Source organism: Salmo salar, chromosome ssa13, assembly GCF_905237065.1.
Source record: "Salmo salar chromosome ssa13, Ssal_v3.1, whole genome shotgun sequence".
In the NCBI taxonomy this organism is placed as follows: Eukaryota; Metazoa; Chordata; class Actinopteri; order Salmoniformes; family Salmonidae; genus Salmo; species Salmo salar.
In genome coordinates, this window is record NC_059454.1 from 16,871,117 (window position 1) to 16,889,184 (window position 18,068).

General features: G+C 42.7%; 1 protein-coding gene across 1 annotated transcript; it reads left to right on the plus strand.

Moving 5' to 3' along the window:
- Positions 1-1,252: 1,252 nt before the first annotated feature.
- LOC123726195 (E3 ubiquitin-protein ligase TRIM35) lies at positions 1,253-6,685 on the plus strand. The gene is made up of 6 exons (XM_045692991.1): positions 1,253-1,902; positions 2,643-2,738; positions 2,850-3,080; positions 3,217-3,239; positions 3,607-3,725; positions 5,690-6,685. The coding sequence occupies exons 1-6, from the start codon at positions 1,498-1,500 to the stop codon at positions 6,235-6,237; spliced, it is 1,422 nt and encodes a 473-aa protein (XP_045548947.1). The 5' UTR covers positions 1,253-1,497; the 3' UTR covers positions 6,238-6,685.
- The last annotated feature ends 11,383 nt before the right edge of the window (positions 6,686-18,068 follow it).

Consider the following 18,068-nt stretch of genomic DNA (forward strand, 5'->3'; position numbering starts at 1 on the left):
GAACACACTGTGATGTAGTAGAGGGGACCTTCGTCCATTAACTCAGGAGCACACAGCTGGGACATTGATGCTGAGGAGAATACATTCTGGTGCCTGGGTGTGACCGCAGAGTCGGTCCGGACCTTCCTCCATTAACACTCCTGCTGAAACACTTTCACCTGTCAGAAAATTGTCACTATTATAATACTCTATCACAATAATCACTGTTAATATTAAAATAGTCGTTATTCATATTACAATAATCAATATTAATATTACAATAATCACTATTAATAATACAATAATCACTATTAATATTACAATAATCTCTATTAATATTACAATAATCACTATTAGTATTACAATAACCACTATTAATATTAGAATAACCATTATTAAAATAATCTATATTAATATTACAATATTCACTATTAATATTACAATAATAACTATTAATATTACAATATTCACTAGTAATATTACAATAATCACTATTAACATTACAATATTCACTATTAATATTACAATAATCAATATTAATATTACAATAATCACTATTAATAATACAATATTCACTATTAATATTACAATAATAACTATTAATATTACAATATTCACTATTAATATTACAATAATCACTATTAACATTACAATATTCACTATTAATATTACAATTATCACTATTAATATTACAATAACCACTATAAATATTACAATAACCACTATTAATATTACAATAACCACTATTGATATTACAATAATCACTATTCATATTACAATAATCACTTTTAATATTACAATAACCACTATTAATATTACAATAACCATTATTAATACTATTTATCTTAGACTTTCACCTGTCAGACAATAATCTCTAACAACTGAACGAATTAGGAAAGATTTTAGTTGTGTGTTAACAGAGATTGGTCAAACAGTGGTAGGCATCACTATGCCCATGTCACCTATACCTAAATCCGCCACTGGGCAGACTGAATGTAAAAGCTAATCCAATGTAGAAGTTTCAGCTGCTGAAGTTGACTGCTTGGCACTTCCATACAGTTGCTGTCCATGGTGCTGAATTGACCAGAGTCATAGATAGTCAGAATTCAGCTAACAGTCAAGTCAGATGAGGAGAAACCTTAGATCAGTTTATTTGGTAAATTTCATAAACCTGGCATTTTGAAGCAATAAAATCCAGTTCTATTTAAGTAAACACTGACATCTAGTGGAAGTGTCCTGCACAGACTGAAACTGATATAAATGACAACTCAGCAGAGAGCTCCACCCTACTCTTGTTTAACAGGAAGGAGAAAAGCTCACAACAGAACAGCGCTGTAACATTCAGCTATTTACAATTCTTTGTAAACAACCAAGAATCAAAACAACAACTGAAGACTAAGGAACACCGGCAGGAAAACACAGATTTCTAAGTTCAGATGAGTTTTCAAAAGTGAACCTTAGTCAAAAGAGTTGTCAGAAGTGAAAGTAAACCTTCATAACAGAGATAAGCAGTGAGCAATGGCCTCTAAAACTTCCCTCTCCGAGGTTGATTTCTCCTGTCCTGTGTGTCATAACATCTTCAATGATCCAGTGGTCCTGTTGTGTAGCCATAGCTTCTGTAAAGCCTGTCTGGAGGAATACTGGAAACAGAAGACATCTTGGGAATGTCCAGTCTGCAGAAAAAAATCATTAATGGAATTCCCCCCCTGTAACCTGGTTTTAAAGAACCTGTGTGAGTCCTACCTACAGGACAGAAGCCAGAGAGCTTCAGCAGGGGCTGAGGTGCTCTGCAGTCTGCACAGTGAGAAACTCAAGCTCTTCTGTCTGGAGGATAAACAGCCCATCTGTTTTGTGTGTCAAACTTCAAAAAAGCATAAAACCCATGACTGCTGCCCAATAGATGAAGCTGTACTGGATCATAAGGTAGGAGATGTATTTATCATTACAATTAATAAAATCGCCACTGGACAATATACATTGACCCCCCCCCCTTTTGTACACTGCTGCTACTCGCTGTTTAATATCTATGCATAGTCACTTCACCCCCACCTACATGTACAAATGACCTCAACTAACCTGTACCCCCACACACTGACTCAGTGCCACCTGTATATAACCTCATTATTGTTATTCTTAATGTGTTACTTTTTTATTATTACTTTTTATTTTAGTCTACTTGCTATATATTTTCTTAACTCTTGTTGAACAGCACTGTTGGTTAAGAGCTTGTCAAGTAAGCATTTCATGGTAAAGTCTACACTTGTTGTATTCGGGGCATGTGACAAATAAAGTTGGATTTGATTTGACTTCCACTATGTGGGTGGCAGGTAGCCTAGCGGTTAGAGTTTTGGGCCAGTAACTAAAAGGTTGCTAGTTTGAATTCCTGAACTGACACGGTGAAAAACCGGTTGATGTGCACTTAAGCCTAATTGTGCTGTTGATAATGGCAGACCTTTACCATCCTCTCCTCACAGCTGGAGGTGGAGAAACACAAACCACCCTTCCAATTCACATGTGTATTAATACACACTTGTATATGTTAGAATATAAGCACCCACCTAATTATGTTTTTGTATGTGCATACAGTCAATGTGAATTCAGATCTGTGTTCCAATCCACTCCTCTTACACACAGCATCTCTTTATAATGTTGTTTCATTCCAGGAGGAACTCAAAACTGCACTGGAGCCCTTACAGGAGAAACTGAAGGTCTTTAGAGAAGTTAAACTGACATGTGATCAAACAGCCAACCACATCAAGGTAAGAATACAGAGTGAAGCTGAGATACAATGATACTGTGAAGATTTATCACTAACCTGTGGAATTATAGATATTGATGATATCTTTGACATTCCTCTCTGCTGTGTCCAGAGCCAGGGCCAGCACACAGAGAGGCTGATTAAGATGGGGTTTAAGAAGTTTCATCAGTTTCTATATCAAGAAGAGAGAACCAGGATAGCTGCACTGAAGGAGGAAGAGGAGCAGAAGAGTCAGATGATGAAGAAGAAGATTGAGAAGATGAGCAGAGAGATGTCATCACTTTCAGACACAATCAGAACCATAGAGGAAGAGCTGGGAGCTGAGGACATCTCATTCCTGCAGGTAAGGACTAATCTACCGCTGATAAATCAACAGCCCTATCAATTATGAAATAAGTATTGTAGTAATCAATTTATATATTTACATTGATTTGCTATGATCAATACATCTATTCATGTGTTATGTTGTTTCCCTACAGAACTACAAGGATACAGTGAAAAGGTAAGGGGACTTTATTATGTCTCTCTCTTCTCTGTGGTTCTGTATCCAACCCCACACTAGTGTAACCCTTAATTCATGTTGTAGGTATTGAACACTATCGCCACCACCAAAACACAACTGAAAACTATTACTTGTAGTGTAATGTCTCCTGGACCAGAAGATGCAGCCAATCAGTCATGAAGATTCACTCTGGTCTTTTTTTCTTCCACCCTCTCCCAACACGAGCAGGTGCCCCTTGGGAATACTATTGCTTTCAAAATAAAAGTCCCCATGGTACAAAATAACAGTGCCTCAATATATTACGCCAAAATAAAAGTCATATCAAAAGTAAGGCCACAGAGGTACTGACTCCAGAATGTTCTTCCAGAGCCCAGTGCACACTGCCAGATCCAGAGAGGGTTTCAGGAGCGCTGATAGACGTGGCAAAGCACCTGGGAAACCTGCAGTTCAGAGTCTGGGAGAAGATGCTGGGAGTAGTTCACTACAGTGAGTAGGTCTTTTAGATATAATGGGTATTAAACACTGAGTGTACAAAACATTAAGAATACCTGCTCTTTCAATGATATAGACTGACCAGGTGAAGCCATGATTCGTAATTGATGTCACTTGTTAAATCCACTTCAATCAGTGTAGGTAAAGGGGAGGAGACAAGTTTAAGAAGGATTTTAAATCCTTGAGACAGTTGAAACGTGGATTGTGTGCCATTCAGAGGGTGAATAGGCAAGACAAAATATTTAATTACCTTTGAACGTGGTGTGGTAGTTGGTGCCAGGCACACCGGTTTTTGTCAAGAACTGCTGCAACACGGATGGGGATTTCAAGCTCAACAGTTTCCTGTGAGTATCAAGTATGAGCCACCACCCAAAGGACATCCAGCCAGCTTGAAAGAACTTTTGGAAGCATTGGAGTCAAGATGGGCCAGCATCCCTGTAGAATGCTTCCGACATTTTCTAGAGTCCATGTCCTGACGAATTGAGCCTGTTCTGATTGCAAAAAATATTAGGAAGGTGTTCTTAATGTTTTGTACACTGTGTATATTGGACCACTTCTAAAACTCTCCAATACTGAAAAAATAGACAGTGAATGATATTTAGAATTACGTACATACTGTACATTTGTTTTGTTCGTTTACAGAGGATCTTACAATAAGTAATCAAATCAAATAGTATTAGTCACATACACATGGTTAGCAGATGTTATTGCGACTGTAGCGAAATGCTTATCATGTGCACATACACTACCGTTCAAAAGTTTGGGGTCACTTAGAAATGTCCTTGTTTTTCAAAAAAAAGCAAAACATTTGTCCATTAAAATATCATCAAATCAGAAATACAGTGAAGACATTGGTAATGTTGTAAATTACTATTGTAGCTGGAAACGGCAGATTTTTTATGGAATATCTACATAGTCGTACAGATTCCCATTATCATACAGAGGCCCATTATCAGCAACCATCACTCCTGTGTTCCATTGGACATTGTGCTAGCTAATTCAAGTTTACAATTTTAAAAGGCTAATTGATTATTAGAAAACCCTTTTGCAAATATGTTGGCACAGCTGAAAACTGTTGTCCTGATTAAAGAAGCAATTAAACTGGCCTTCTATATACTAGTTGAGTATCTGGAGCGTCAGCATTTGTGGGTTCGATTACAGTCTCAAAATGTCCAGAAACAAAGAACTTTCTTCTGAAACTTATCAGTCTATTCTTGTTCTGAGAAATGAAGGCTATGCCATGTGAGAAATTGGCAAGAAACTGAAGATCTCGTACAATTCTGTGTACTACTCCCTTCACAGAACAGCACAAACTGTCTCTAACCAGAATAGAAAGAAGAGTGGGAGGCCCCGGTGCACAACTGAGCAAGAGGACAAGTAAATTAGAGTGTGTAGTTTGAGAAACAACGTCAAGAGTGAAGAGGCGACTCCGGGATGCTGGCCTTCTAGGCAGAGTTCCTCTGTCCAGTGTCTGTGTTCTTTTGCCCATCTTAATCTTTTATTTTTATTGGCCAGTCTGAGATATGGCTTTTCTTTAATCAGCACCACAGTTTTCAGCTGTGCTAACATAATTGCAAAAGAGGTTTCTAATGATTAATTAGCCTTTTAAAATTATAAACTTGGATTAGCTAACACAACGTGCTGTTGGAACACAGGAGTGATGGTTGCTGATAATGGGCCTCTGTACGACTATGTAGATATTCCATTAAAAATCAGCCGTTTCCAGCTACAATAGTCATTTACAACATTAACAATGTCTACACTGTATTTCTGATCAATTTGATGTTATTTTAATGGTAAAAAAAAAGCTTTTCTTTCAAAAACAAGGACATTTCTAAGTGACCCCAATCTTTTGAACGGTGATGTATGTAACAACACATAGCATTATATATCATATGCAGTAACGTATTACCCCTACATTTGAATTCATCTAGTGTGTTTGTGTTCTCTCTGTCCAGCTCCATTGACTCTGGACCCCAACACTGCCCACCCAGAACTCATCCTGTCTGATGATCTGACCAGTGTGAGATACAGTGATGAGGAACAGCAGCTTCCAGACAACCCAGAGAGGTTTGAGAGCCATAGAATGGTCCTGGTCTCTGAGGGTTTTAACTCAGGAACACACAGCTGGGACATTGATATTAGGAAGAATAAAGGCTGGGACCTGGGTGTGATCACAGAGTCTGTCCAGAGGAAGGGATACAATGGTTATTGGCATGGATCCTGGGGTGTGTTGTTTGGTGGTGGTGATTATAACACACATGTACCAAATAAGCCACTCACTCCCTTCACAGTGAGACAGAATCCCAAGAGGATCAGAGTGCAGCTAGACTGGGAAGGAGGAAAGCTGTCATTCTCTGACCCTGTCAATAACACACATCTACACACATTCACACACACTTTCACTGAGAGAGTCTTTCCATACATCAGGAATCTCTGTTTTCTCCACCCTCTGAGAGTGTTACCAGGTAAGGTGTCTGTATCAGTGGATACTGTCTCTGTCTGAATCAGGGACTAACATGATGTAAATGAGTCAGTAACACTCACTGATGTCCTTCATTAAGATTCTTTCTGAGGGAGGACACACTGTGATGTAGTAGAGAGGAAATGAGATGATAGAGTAGCAGACCTAATCCTACTGTAACACCTGTCACACAATCATCACTGGGAGCTGTCTGACCTGTCTGATAACAACGCTCATTGTATTAATATAATGAAAATGTCACATGTTTTTTCTTGTATTGTTTTTAATTAAATTTAGATTTTGTCACTGGTAAATTTTTCACCTGCATTATGTATACCAAAAATGATGGACTTCCTGAATGATGTTTGACTCATTTTGTTGAGATGTGGCCTTGGACCATGCCTCCGTTAGCTAGCTTGTAGACCGCAACACCTTTAATGTATGTCTGTTGAGTACAACACATTTTAATCCAATAAACATGTTTGAAATACCTGGAGCTGCTTCCATCTGTGTTAGGATTACGGGGTTAAGGTTAGCTGTACACATACAGTGACATCAGAAATGATTCATAACCCTTGACTCCACATTTTTTATTGTTGCAGCCTGAATTCACAACGGATTAAAATAATTATATTTCTCACCCATCTGCACACAATACCCCATAATGACAGTGAAAACATGTTTTTAGAAATGTTTTAAAAATATCTATTTGACATAAATATTCACACCCCTGAGTCAATACTTTGTAGAAGCACATTTGGCAGCGATGACAGTTGAGTCTATTTGTGTACATCTAAGAGCTTTCCACACCTGGATTAATCAACATTTGCCCAAGATTATTTTCCAAATTCTTAAATCTCTGTCAAGTCGGTTGTTGATCATCGCTAGACAACCATTTTAAAATCTTGCCATAGATTTTCAAGTAGATTTAAGTCAAAACTGTAACTTGGCCACTCAGGAACATTCACTATCTTCTTGGTAGGCAACTCCAGTGTAGATTTGACCTTGTATTTTAGGTTATTGTCTTGCTGAAAGGTGAATTCAACTCTCAGTGTCTGGTGGAAAGCAGACTGAACCAGGTTTTCCTCTAGGATTTTATTTATTTTATTTATTTCACCTTTATTTAACCAGGTAGGCAAGTTGAGAACAAGTTCTCATTTACAATTGTGACCTGGCCAAGATAAAGCAAAGCAGTTCGACAACATACAAAAACACAGAGTTACACATGGAGTAAAACAACATACAATCAATGATATAGTAGACAAAAATAAGACTATATACAATGTGAGCAAATGATGTGAGATAAGGGAGGTAAAGGCAAAAAAGGCCATGGTGGCAAAGTAAATAAAGTGCATTTACATTTACATTTAAGTCATTTAGCAGACACTCTTATCCAGAGCGACTTACAAATTGGTGCATTCACCTTATGATATCCAGTGGAACAACCACTTTACAATAGTGCATCTAAATCTTTTAGGGGGGGGTTAGAAGGATTACTTTATCCTATCCTAGGTATTCCTTAAAGAGGTGGGGTTTCAGGTGTCTCCGGAAGGTGGTGATTGACTCCGCTGTCCTGGCGTCGTGAGGGAGCTTGTTCCACCATTGGGGTGCCAGAGCAGCGAACAGTTTTTACTGGACTGAGCGGGAACTGTGCTTCCTCAGAGGTAGGGGGGCCAGCAGGCCAGAGGTGGATGAACGCAGTGCCCTTGTTTGGGTGTAGGGCCTGATCAGAGCCTGAAGGTATGGAGGTGCCGTTCCCTTCACAGCTCCGTAGGCAATCACCATGGTCTTGTAGCGGATGCGAGCTTCAACTGGAAGCCAGTGGAGAGAGCGGAGGAGCGGGGTGACGTGAGAGAACTTGGGAAGGTTGAACACCAGACGGGCTGCGGCGTTCTGGATGAGTTGTAGGGGTTTAATGGCACAGGCAGGGAGCCCAGCCAACAGCGAGTTGCAGTAATCCAGACGGGAGATGACAAGTGCCTGGATTAGGACCTGCGCCGCATCCTGTGTGAGGCAGGGTCGTACTCTGCGAATGTTGTAGAGCATGAACCTACAGGATCGGGTCACCGCCTTGATGTTAGTGGAGAACGACAGGGTGTTGTCCAGGATCACGCCAAGGTTCTTAGCACTCTGGGAGGAGGACACAAGGGAGTTGTCAACCGTAATGGCGAGATCATGGAACGGGCAGTCCTTCCCCGGGAGGAAGAGCAGCTCCGTCTTGCCGAGGTTCAGCTTGAGCTGGTGATCCATCATCCACACTGATATGTCTGACAGACATGCAGAGATGCGATTCGCCGCCTGGTTATCAGAAGGGGGAAAGGAGAAGATTAATTGTGTGTCGTCTGCATAGCAATGATAGGAGAGACCATGTGAGGATATGACAGAGCCAAGTGACTTGGTGTATAGCGAGAATAGGAGAGGGCCTAGAACAGAGCCCTGGGGGACACCAGTGGTGAGAGCGCATGGTGCGGAGACAGATTCTCGCCACGCCACCTGGTAGGAGCGACCTGTCAGGTAGGACGCAATCCAAGCGTGGGCTGCGCCGGAGATGCCCAACTCGGAGAGGGTGGAGAGGAGGATCTGATGGTTCACAGTATCAAAGGCAGCAGATAGGTCTAGAAGGATGAGAGCAGAAGAGAGAGAGTTAGCTTTAGCAGTGCGGAGAGCCTCCGTGACACAGAGAAGAGCAGTCTCAGTTGAATGCCCAGTCTTGAAACCTGACTGATTAGGATCAAGAAGGTCATTCTGAGAGAGATAGCAGGAGAGCTGGCCAAGGACGGCACGTTCAAGAGTTTTGGAGAGAAAAGAAAGAAGGGATACTGGTCTGTAGTTGTTGACATCGGAGGGATCGAGTGTAGGTTTTTTCAGAAGGGGTGCAACTCTCGCTCTCTTGAAGACGGAAGGGACGTAGCCAGCAGTCAAGGATGAGTTGATGAGCGAGGTGAGGAAGGGGAGAAGGTCTTCGAAAATGGTCTGGAGAAGAGAGGAGGGGATAGGGTCAAGTGGGCAGGTTGTTGGGCGGCCGTCCGTCACAAGATGCGAGATTTCATCTGGAGAGAGAGGGGAGAAAGAGGTCAAAGCACAGGGTAGGGCAGTGTGAGCAGGACCAGGGCAGTGTGAGCAGGACTTAGCAAACGAGGATCGGATATCGTCAACCTTCTTTTCAAAATGGTTGACGAAGTCATCCGCAGAGAGGGAGGAGGGGGGGAAGGGGGGGGAGGATTCAGGAGGGAGGAGAAGGTAGCAAAGAGCTTCCTAGGGTTAGAGGCAGATGCTTGGAATTTAGAGTGGTAGAAAGTGTTTTTAGCAGCAGAGACAGAAGAGGAGAATGTAGAGAGGAGGGAGTGAAAGGATGCCAAATTATAGCAAGTAAAACACTGGAATGGTAGAATTATAATTTGAAGAAAGTTCAAAGTTAAAATATAAATAATATGGTGCAAAGGAGCAAAATAATAAATTAAATAAATAAATACAGTAGGGGAAGAGGTAGTAGTTTGGGCTAAATTATAGATGGGCTATGTACAGGTGCAGTGATCTGGGAGCTGCTCTGATAGCTGGTGCTTAAAGCTAGTGAGGGAGATAAGTGTTTCCAGTTTCAGAGATTTTTGTAGTTCATTCCAGTCATTGGCAGCAGAGAACTGGAAGGAGAGACGACCAAAGGAGGAGTTGGCTTTAGGGGTGACCAGAGAGATATACCTGCTGGAGCGCGTGCTACAGGTGGGTGCTGCTATGGTGACCAGTGAGCGGAGATAAGGGGGGACTTTACCTAGCAGGGTCTTGTAGATGACCTGGAGCCAATGTGTTTGGCAACGATTATGAAGCGAAGGCCAGCCAACGAGAGCGTACAGGTCGCAGTGGTGGGTAGTATATGGGGCTTTGGTGACAAAACGGATGGCACTGTGATAGACTGCATCCAGCTTGTTGAGTAGGGTATTGGAGGCTATTTTGTAAATGACATCGCCGAAGTCGAGGATTGGTAGGATGGTCAGTTTTACGAGGGTATGTTTGGCAGCATGAGTGAAGGATGCTTTGTTGCGAAATAGGAAGCCAATTCTAGATTTAACTTTGGATTGGAGATGATTGATGTGAGTCTGGAAGGAGAGTTTACAGTCTAACCAGACACCTAGGTATTTGTAGTTGTCCACAAATTCTAAGTCAGAACCGTCCAGAGAAGTGATGCTGGACAGGCGGGCAGGTGCAGGCAGCGATCGGTTGAAGAGCATGCATTTAGTTTTACTTGTATTTAGGAGCAGTTGGAGACCACGGAAGGAGAATTGTATGGCATTGAAGCTCGTCTGGAGGGTTGTTAACACAGTGTCCAAAGAAGGGCCAGAAGTATGCAGAATGGTGTCGTCTGCGTAGAGGTGGATCAGAGATTCACCAGCAGCAAGAGCGACATCATTGATGTATACAGAGAAAAGAGTTGGCCCAAGAATTGAACCCTGTGGTACCCCCATAGAGACTGCTAGAGGTCCGGACAGCAGGCCCTCCGATTTGACTCACTGAACTCTATCAGAGAAGTAGTTGGTGAACCAGGCGACGCAATCGTTTGAGAAACCAAGGCTACTGAGTCTGCCGATGAGGATGTGGTGATTAACCTCTTGGGGCTAGGTGGGACGCTAGCGTGCCACCCGTGGTGCACTCCATCAACAGCAGGTGCATTTCAAGAGCGGCAAATTTGAATCCAAATAAATGTCAAAATTCAAATTTTTCAAAAATACAACTATGTTACACCATTTGAAAGATAAACATCTCCTTAATCTAACCACGTTTTACGATTTCAAAAAGGTTTTACGGCGAAAGCATAAATTTAGAGTATGTTAGGACAGTACATTTACAAGAGTTGTGTGTAATGTTTTGTCAAGTCAAAGACAGGGTCACCAAAACCATAAAACCAGCTAAAATGATGCACTAACCTTTTACAATCTCCATCAGATGACACTCCTAGGACATTATGTTAGACAATGCATGCATTTTTAGTTCTATCAAGTTGATATTTATATCCAAAAACAGCGTTTTACTATGGCATTGATGTTGAGGAAATCGTTTCCCTCCAATAACCGGCAGTCAAGTCAGCGTCACAAATTAAATAATTAAAATTAGAAAACATTGGTAAAATATTATATTGTCATTTAAAGAATTATAGATTTACATCTTTTGAACGCAATCAACTTGCCAGATTTAAAAATAACCTTACTGGGAAATCACACTTTGCAATAATCTGAGCACTGCGCCCAGAAAAATACGCGTTGCGATACAGACTAGACGTCATGTTGGGGAGATCTAAAATCGAAAATACTATGTAAATAATCCATTACCTTTGATTCTCTTCATCAGATGTCACTTCCAGGTATCACAGGTCCATAACGAATGTAGTTTTGTTCAAAAAAGCTCATCATTTATGTCCAAAAATCTCCGTCTCGTTAGCACATGATGTAAGCCAGCCGGACTTCTCGTCATGAACGAGGGGAAAAAATATATTTCCGTTCGTTCAAACATGTCAAACGTTGTATAGCATAAATCATTAGGGCCTTTTTTAACCAGAACATGAATAATATTCAAGGTGGACGAATGCATACTCTTTTATAACGTATTGGAACGAGGGTACCCAACATCAACTCGCGCGCAAGGTGTCTAATGGGCCATCATCGTTCCATGGCTCTTGTTCGGTCAGATCTCCCTCCAGAAGACTCAAAACACTTTGTAAAGGCTGGTGACATCTAGTGGAAGCAATAGGAAGTGCCAAAATATTCCTAAACCCCTGTGTTTTTCAATGGGATAGGTTTAAAGTCAATACAACACATCAGGTATCCACTTCCTGTCAGAAAATGTCTCAGGGTTTTGCCTGCCAAATGAGTTCTGTTATACTCACAGACACCATTCAAACAGTTTTGGAAACTTTAGAGTGTTTTCTATCCATATATAATAAGTATATGCATATTGTAGTTACTGGGTAGGATTAGTAACCAGATTAAATCGGGTAAATTTTTTTTATCCAGACGTGCAAATGCTGCCCCCTAGACCCAACAGGTTAACAGAGTCAAAAGCTTTGGCCAGGTCAATGAATACGGCAGCACAGTATTGTTTCTTATCGATGGCGGTTACGATGTCGTTTAGGACCTTGAGCGTGGCTGAGGTGCACCCATGACCAGCTCTGAAACCAGATTGCATAGCGGGGAGGGTGCGGTGGGATTCGAAATGGTCGGTAATCTGTTTGTTGACTTGGCTTTCGAAGACCTTAGAAAGGCAGGGTAGGATGGATATAGGTCTGTAGCAATTTGGGTCAAGAGTGTCACATCCTTTGAAGAGGGGTATGACAGCAGCTGCTTTCCAATCTATGGGAATCTCAGACGACACGAAAGAGAGGTTGAACAGGCTAGTAATAGGGGTTGCAATAATTTCGGCAGATAATTTTAGAAAGAAAGGGTCCAGATTGTCGAGCCCAGCTGATTTGTAGGGCTCCAGATTTTGCAGCTCTTTCAGAACATCAGCTGAATGGATTTGGGAGAAGGAGAAATTGGGGAGGCTTGGGCGAGTAGCTGTGGGGGGTGCAGTGCTGTTGAATGCAGTAGGGGTAGTTAGGTGGAAAGCATGGCCAGCCGTAGAAAAATGCTTATTGAAATTCTCAATTATAGTGGGCTTATCGGTGGTGACAGAGTTTCCTATCCTCAGTGCAGTGGGCAGTTGGGAGGAGGTGTTCTTATTCTCCATGGACTTTACAGTGTCCCAGAACTTTTTAGAGTTTGAGTTGCAGGAAGCAAATTTCTGTTTGAAAAAGCTAGCCTTGGCGTTTCTAACTGCCTGTGTGTATTGGTTTCTAACTTCTCTGAAAAGTTGCATATCGCGGGGGCAGTTCGATGCTAATGCAGAACGCCACAGGATATTTTTGTGTTGGTTAAAGGCAGTCAGGTCTGGGGAGAACCAAGGGCTATATCTGTTCCTGGTTCTAAATTTCTTGAAAGGGGCATGCTTATTTAAGATGGTGAGGAAGGCATTTAAAAAAAATAACCAGGCATCCTCTACTGACGGGATACCAGGATACCAGGGCAAGGTCGATTAGAAAGGCTTGCTCGTTGAAATGTTTCAGGGAGCGTTTGACAGTGATGAGTGGAGGTCGTTTGACCTCTGAACCATTACGGGTGCAGGCAATGAGGCAGTGATCGCTGAGATCTTGGTTGAAAACAGCAGAGGTGTATTTAGAGGGCACGTTGGTTAGGATGATATCTATGAGGGTGCCAGTGTTTGCGGCTTTGGGGTTGTACCTGGTGGGTTCATTAATAATTTGTGTGAGATTGAGGGCATCAAGCTTGGATTGTAGGATGACTGGGGTGTTAAGCATGTCCCAGTTTAGGTCACCTAGTAGCACGAGCTCTGAAGATAGATGGGGGGCAATCAGTTCACATATGGTGTCCAGAGCACAGCTAGGGGCTGAGGGGGGTCTATAGCAGGCGGCGACGGTGAGAGACTTGTTTTTGGAGAGTTGGATTTTTAAAAGTAGAAGTTCAAATTGTTTGGGTACAGACCTGGATAGCAGGACAGAGCTCTGCAGGCTATCTCTGCAGTAGATTGCAACACCGCCCCCTTTGGTCGTTCTATCTTGTCTGAAAACGTTGTAGTTAGGGATGAAGATTTCAGAGTTTTTGGTGGACTTCCTAAGCCAAGATTCAGACACAGCTAGGACATCCGGGTTGGCAGAGTGTGCTAAAGCAGTGAATAAAACAAACTTAGGGAGGAGGCTTCTAATGTTAACATGCATGAAACCAAGGCTATTACGGTTACAGAAGTCATCAAAAGAGAGCGCCTGGGGATTAGGAGTGGAGCCAGGCACTGCAGGGCCTGGATTAACCTCTACATCCCCAGAGGAGCAGAGAAGAATGAGTATAAGGGTACGGCTAAAAGCTATAAGAATTGGTCGTCTGTGACGTCCAGAATAGAGAGAAAAAGGAGCAGGTTTCTGGGGGCGATAAAATAGCTTCAATGTGTAATGTACAGACAAAGGTATGGTGGGATGTGAATACAGAGGAGGTAAACCGAGGCATTTAGTGATGATGAGAGAGATATTGTATCTAGAAACATCATTGAAACCAGAAGATGTCATAGCATGTGTGGGTGGAGGAACTGAGAGGTTGGTTAAGGTATAATGAGCAGGGCTAGAGGCTCTACAGTGAAATAAGCCAATAAACACTAACCAGAACAGCAATGGACATTGCATATTGACATTGAGGAGAGGCATGCTTAGCCGAGTGATCAAAGGGTCCAGTGAGATTCAGACAGCTAGCTGGGCCATAGGTAGCAAGCTAGTGGAAGATGAACGGAGGTCTGTTTTTAGCCACCTCGTGCGTTTCCGTCTGTGGGTTAGTGGGGTTCCGTGTGGAAGGGGGGACCAGTCCAAGTTGGCAAAATAGTTAGTTATAGTGGCCCAAGAAAAGTGTCCAAATAGACCTATTCAGATTGCAGCCGATAAGACAGCTAACGATTAACGATTAGTGGGCCGCAGATGGGCGATCAGGTTACGTCGCAACGGAGGGGCCAGTTGGATAACTCCCTCGGGCAGATAACGTCGGTGGTCCAGTCGTGAAGGCCCGATGGGGCTCCGCATCGGTAGTAAAGCGGGTCAGGATAGGTGATTGTAGCCCAGGAGACACTTCAGCTGGCTAGCTCAGGAAAAGCCCACGAGTGGCTGATGGAACTCTTCAGCTGGCTAGCTCCGGGATAATGTGTGTTAATTCCGGGACCGACGTTGCCAATAGTCACTCAGGTAGCAGCTAGTTAGCTGCAAGATCCAGGTGTAAATGTCCAGAGCCTGCGGTAGAAATCGGGGAAAGGAGAGAGAATAGGTCCGGTGTGCTTTGGTCTGAAGTCGCGCTGTACAAAAACTGGTGATAGCTTTTCGAGCTAATGGATAGCTGAGGACAGCTAACCGTGGCTAGCTGAACTCCAACGTTAGCCAGTGAAAATGGCTAACCTCTGGCTAGCTTCTGTTGTGGATTTCAGATTTGAGGTAAATAATACTTTCTTTTTTAAATTGGTGAGGCGGGTTACAGGAGAGTGCTTTGAGGTTGAGTTTTAGAAGAAAAAATGTAAAAAGATAATGCGAAGAAAAATATGTAAATATATATATACACGGGACACTACAAGAGGAGGGTAAAGGACGTCTGAACTGCTACGCCATCTAGGATTGTGCCTGTGCTTAGCTCCATTCCATTTATTTTTTATCCTGAAAACCTTTCCAACCCTTAAAGGAAAATAACACCCTGGTATGATGCAGTTTCCATCATATTGCAAAACAAAGCATCATACGATGCAAGATGCGTCATATGGGGATGATTCTGTATTTTAAAAGTTACAGACGTCTGTATAGGTCTATATCGCTACAGACGCCTATATCGGTGCTCTAATACTAGTACAGGCCCAGTTCAGTATTTTTATTAATCTTTTTTTAATTCAGAATTTTCAAGGGTTGCTGCAGCACCCTCAGCACCCTTAATTCCCACGGATATGGGAGTAACTACAATGTTGTTGATACATCCTAAGTTTCTCTTATCACAACTATTAAACTCTGCAACTGATTTGAAGTCAGCATTGTTCTCAGGGTGAAATCCCTGAGTGGTTTCCTTTTTCTCCGGCAACTGACTTAGGAAAGATGCCGGGATCTTTGTAGTGACTGTAGTGACTGACACCATGCTCAAAGAGATATTCAATGTCTGCTGTTTGTTTTTACCCATCTGCCAATAGGTGCCCTTCTTTGCAAGGCATTGGAAAACCTCCCTGGTCTTTGTGGTTGAATCTGTGTTTGAAATTCACTGCTCGACTGAGGGACCTTACAGATAATTGTATGTGTGGTACAGAAATGAGGTTGTCATTAAAAAATTCATTTTAAACACTATTATTAAACACAGAGTGACTCCATGCAATTTATTGTGTGACTTGTTCAGCAAATGTTTACTCCTGAAGCTATTTAGGCTTGCCATAACAAAATGGTTGAATAATTTTTGACTCGATTGCCCTCGCTGGAAGCCTGTGTTTCAGACATAAGGAAGTGGATGGCTGCAAACTTTCTACTTTTAAACTCGGACAAAACAGAGATGCTTGCTCTAGGTCCCAAGAAACAAAGAGATCTTCTGTTGAATCTGACAATTAATCTTGATGGTTGAACAGTCGTCTCAAATAAAACTGTGAAGGACCTCGGCGTTACTCTGGACCCTGATCTCTCTTTTGACGAACATATCAAATCTGTTTCAAGGACAGCTTTTTTCCATCTACGTAACATTGCACAAATCCGAAATTTTCTGCCCAAAAATGATGCAGAAATATTAATCCATGCTTAAGTCACTTCTAGGTTAGACTAATGCAATGCTCTACTTTCCGGCTACCCGGATAAATACGGCTGCTAGAATCCTGACTAGAACCCCAAAAAATGATCATATTACTCCAGTGCTAGCCTCCCTACACTGGCTTCCTGTTAAGGCAAGGGCTGATTTCAAGGTTTTACTGCTATCCTACAAAGCATTACATGGGCTTGCTCCTACCTATCTTTCCGATTTGGTCCTGCCATACATACCTATACGTACGCTATGGTCACAAGACGCAGGCCTCCTAATTGTCCCTAGAATTTTGAAGCAAACAGCTGAAGGCAGGGCTTTCTCCTATAGAGCTCCATTTTTATGGAATGGTCTGCCTACCCATGTGAGAGACGCAGACTCGGTCTCAACCTTTAAGTCTTTATTGAACACTCATCTCTTCAGTAGGTCCTATGATTGAGTGTAGTCTGGCCCAGGAGTGTGAAAGTGAACGGAAAGGCACTCGAGCAACGAACCGCCCTTGCTGTCTCTGCCTGGCCGGTTCCCCTCTCTCCACTGGGATTCTCTGCCTCTAACCCTATTACAGGGGCTGAGTCACTGGCTTACTGGTGCTCTTCCATGCCGTCCCTAGGAGGGGTGCATCACTTGAGTGGGTTGAGTCACTGACGTGGTCTTCCTGTCTGGGTTGGCGCCCCCCCTTGGGTTGTGCCGTGGCGGAGATCTTTGTGGGCTATACTCGGCCTTGTCTCAGGATGGTAAGTTGGTGGTTGAAGATATCCCTCTAGTGGTGTGGGGGCTGTGCTTTGGCAAAGTGGGTGGGGTTATATCCTGCCTGTTTGGCCCTGTCTGGGGGTATCATCAGATGGGGCCACAGTGTCTCCTGACCCCTCCTGTCTCAGCCTCCAGTATTTATGCTGCAGTAGTTTATGTGTCGGGGGGCTAGTGTCAGTCTGTTATATCTGGAGTATTTCTCCTGTCTTATCTGGTGTCCTGTGTGAATTTAAGTATGCTCTCTCTAATTCTCTCTTTCTTTCTCTCTCTCTCTGTCTCTTGGAGGACCTGAGCCTCAGGACTACCTGGCCTGATGACTCCTTGCTGTCCCCAGTCCACCTGGCCATGCTGCTGCTCCAGTTTTAACTGTTTTGCCTGTGGCTATGGAACCCTGACCTGTTCACCGGACGTGCTACCTGTCCCAAACCTGCTGTTTTCAACTCTCTAGAGACAGCAGGCGCGGTAGAGATGCTCTCAATGATCGGCTATGAAAAGCCAACTGACATTTACTCATGAGGTGCTGACCTGTTGTACCCTCGACAACTACTGTGATTATTATTATTTGACCATGCTGGTCATTTATGAACATTTGAACATCGAGGCCATGTTCTGTTATAATCTCCACCCGGCATGGCCAGAAGAGGACTGGCCACCCCTCGAAGCCTGGTTCCTCTCTAGGTTTCCTCCTAGGTTTTGGCCTTTGTAGGGAGTTTTTCCTAGCCACTGTGCTTCTACACCTGCATTGCTTGCTGTTTGGGGTTTTAGGCTGGGTTTCTGTACAGCACTTTGAGATATCAGCTG

Bases quoted from the DNA above. Each gene is read 5' to 3' on its own strand.
- LOC123726195 (XM_045692991.1), top strand. From the start codon at position 1,498: ATGGCCTCTAAAACTTCCCTCTCCGAGGTTGATTTCTCCTGTCCTGTG. The intron at 2,739-2,849 runs GTAAGAATACAG...TGCTGTGTCCAG, and splicing joins AAACAGCCAACCACATCAAG to AGCCAGGGCCAGCACACAGA. The intron at 3,726-5,689 runs GTGAGTAGGTCT...CTCTCTGTCCAG, and splicing joins GCTGGGAGTAGTTCACTACA to CTCCATTGACTCTGGACCCC.